General features: G+C 33.7%; 1 protein-coding gene across 1 annotated transcript; it reads left to right on the plus strand.

The window, feature by feature from the left end:
• The first annotated feature begins 1448 nt into the window (after positions 1-1448).
• LOC132313383 (protein LURP-one-related 15-like) lies at positions 1449-2595 on the plus strand. Its single transcript, XM_059812124.1, has 3 exons — positions 1449-1835; positions 1916-2143; positions 2290-2595. Exons 1-3 carry the CDS (start codon positions 1587-1589, stop codon positions 2434-2436), a joined length of 624 nt encoding a protein of 207 aa, XP_059668107.1. The 5' UTR covers positions 1449-1586; the 3' UTR covers positions 2437-2595.
• The last annotated feature ends 552 nt before the right edge of the window (positions 2596-3147 follow it).

Consider the following 3147-nt stretch of genomic DNA (forward strand, 5'->3'; position numbering starts at 1 on the left):
ACCTCCATTTATAGGTAACAAAATTTAACTCTAAAATAGAAACATCATAATAAGAAACAAAATTTTTGACAAGTTTAGGCTCTTTGGAAAGCCTCAAACGAGGAAAAAAAAAAAAAAAAAAAAAAAAACCCTCTCATTTTCGCACATATCAGGTACGTTGGACCAGTACATAGAAAGTTGTACAGATCTACTTTCTCCATAATCTCCATTTTAATTTCTCAGGCATGTTGGACTGGTTTGCAAAAGTTGGACCGATCCATCTGTCCCAAAATTGAATTTTCAGCATAATTTAAGATGCACTCTAACAATCTCTACCTTAGCTCAAATTTTGTCTTCATGCATTCCTCCATAACTCAACCTTAAACAAAGATTTTCACCACGAACAAAAATACATTCTTCTTCTTTCTCGTCGTTCTTCTTCATTTCATCACATTCACCTATTACGAGCAAACTCCAAATTCAAATAGTCGAACTTGGAATCTACTCTCACATCAACGAATCGGATGCTTCTGGAATGAAAGTTGGTGCTGCATCCATTACTTTAGTGGATCTAAAAATAGAATTTCATTCTGTATTTGCAATTGCTCCACCTAACAGAGTATTTCCCAATAAAATATAAAGTTTATTTACCTTACTTCACACCAACAACCTTTCCAATCCAAAACTCATACAAAAATAATTACTTAAACATGTTATTATTATTATTATTAGTTTAAATCTAAAATAATATTTTGCAGTTAGTATTTCAACTTTCAAACCTCATGATCTAGCAATTTTCCGAATACCTATTTAATTATATACGTTAATTTAGTTTTAAAGAGGATTTTATACATATAATTTTTTTTTTAAATTTAATTTTTTTATTTTTTTTTTAAGTTTCAAACACAACGTTTCTTTTTTTCATATTTTATGTATACACATGTTATATATGTTATGATTTAAAATTCTTAACTATGTCACTATTTTTATTAATTAGTTTCAAATTTCAATAAAATTATTAAAATTTATTTTTATTATATTATAAAAAATAAAAAAAATATCTCATAAAAGACAACTAAGTTTTATAAAATTTTTATTAAAACAAAAAAGTCGTACTTTTAAAATTTATTTTAAACAAAGTTCTATAAAAATTATAATACTGAAGGAAGTATTTGCATTTTAAACTTTTATTACTCACTCTAGTAAAGAATGAATGGTTTATATTTAAATTGAATTAATGGATAACACAACTATGAACAATCATGTATTCTTTATATTAAGGTTGTGCATGTAAAAATTGTTTGATCACGGTGAGTAGGTGCTGCAAACTCACTTCCATCACGCTGCTTGCGCGTTTTGACTATTTAGAGGAAAAAAACAAAAAAAAATCTAGCACGCTCCCACCACGAGAGGTGGTAATAAAGGTCAACCCCACCACTTCTGCAAAAGATAAAGCTTAAAAAGTGACAGATTCCGGTGCATTGGTGAGAGTATCATCGTTATTTCAAGAACATCAAAGTATTGAAATATCTATAACGCTCTCCATCTTAGTATATATTTTTCCATATATACATATATAACAGTCATCGGTTTGGTTTTGTGAGTATATGATGGCACAATCAAGCTACCCAACCGGGGCTAGTCCGGCGGCGATTGTGAGCCAACAGTTTTGTGCTCCATATCCGGTGGATCTGACCATTGTGAGGAAGCTCTTGACCTTAAGTGAAGGCAACTTTGCAGTCACTGATGTCAATGGCAACTTGATGTTCAAAGTCAAGGGTAAGCTCTTGAGCCTTCGCGATCGCCGGATCTTGCTGGACACCGCCGGCAACCCTCTCGTCTCTCTCCAACAAAAGGTTATAACTTATATTCTTTATTCTTAATTGCTCAACAATTAAATGGTTGTAATTAACATTTTTTTTACTGAATTGATCAGATATTGTCTGCACATAGAAGATGGCAAGTTTACAGAGGAGATAGCTCAGACTCAAAAGATCTGCTTTTCAGTGTCAAGAAGTCTTCTTTGATCCAATTGAAGACTCAATTAGATGTATTCCTTGCCACTAACACAAAAGAAGATGTTTGTGATTTCAAGATCAAAGGCAGTTGGCTTGATAGATCTTGCGTCATTTATGCTGGAGAGTCTTCCACTATCGTTGCCCAGGTAAGATTTTCAAAACCCATGTACCAAAACTTTGATCTTATCGGATGCATTTGAGGGATAAAAATTGATCGGCTAGTCTTTTTCATTCTAAATATCATCGGCCATTTTTGTATTGTGAGGTTAATTTTGGATTAATGGCGATGCAGATGCATAAGAAACACAGTGTTCAGAGTGTCGTGCTTGGAAAAGACACATTCGCGGTGACTGTGTATCCGAATGTGGATTATGCCTTCATAATTGCTCTTGTGGTGATTCTTGAGGAGATCAACGAGGACAAAAAAGACGAGGATTGAAATTTCAAATTAAAATCATCCTAATGTATGCTAAATTACATTATCTTAATTTAGAGTGCCAGATCAACTTATGTGTGTCTCTTTCACTCTGTAGTTAATATGATCCCTGCAACTTTTGGAGGGCTCTAAATAAATAAACAAGTCGATCTGTCTAGTGTATGAATTTGTTTGGTTTGTCTATCTGCCAATGCTTTGTTGCTTTGATGTACTTTTGCCACTACAAAACATTGGTTGTTTCATCCAAAGGTGAGATTGATCACTTTCTTCTCTTTGTTTGATTTCTGGAGCTTTTTTTTTTAAAAAGAGAGCGTGAACAAATTCAGAAGAAAAAAAGAAAAGAGAGAATGTGAACAAGAAGACGCGTAAAGGAAAAGGGAATTACATTGTGTTATGGTCCCAAACACTCGATATTAATGGGAGCAGAGCCGGCTCAATACAAGTTGAGGCCTTGAACCAATAACATAATGAAAGTTTCCGACCAAATTTTTGAGAAAAAAAAATGATAAAACTCAACTTGGAATCGAAGGTTGGGCCTTTAATTTCTCCGTGCAGTTGGATCAGGGACAGTGACAGGGTGTTTGAGGGAGTGACCTTAAAACAACAAGAAGAGAGATAGAGTGACAGCTCTTTGTACCTAGAAGGCTCGATGCGTGCCAGTGGTAGGTAGTCCATTGATCAAAGCATTACAGTTTTGAGCTGTCGATGTCAGTG

The sequence above is a fragment of the Cornus florida genome, unplaced genomic scaffold (genome assembly GCF_030987335.1).
Source record: "Cornus florida cultivar Cherokee Brave unplaced genomic scaffold, ASM3098733v1 CherokeeBrave_3.0.0_Hap2_Chr06, whole genome shotgun sequence".
In the NCBI taxonomy this organism is placed as follows: domain Eukaryota; kingdom Viridiplantae; phylum Streptophyta; class Magnoliopsida; order Cornales; family Cornaceae; genus Cornus; species Cornus florida.

Coding starts and splice junctions, on each gene's coding strand:
- LOC132313383 (XM_059812124.1), top strand. CDS start 1,587: ATGATGGCACAATCAAGCTACCCAACCGGGGCTAGTCCGGCGGCGATT. Junction 1,836..1,915: donor TCGTCTCTCTCCAACAAAAG/GTTATAACTTAT, acceptor TGAATTGATCAG/ATATTGTCTGCACATAGAAG. Junction 2,144..2,289: donor CTTCCACTATCGTTGCCCAG/GTAAGATTTTCA, acceptor ATGGCGATGCAG/ATGCATAAGAAACACAGTGT.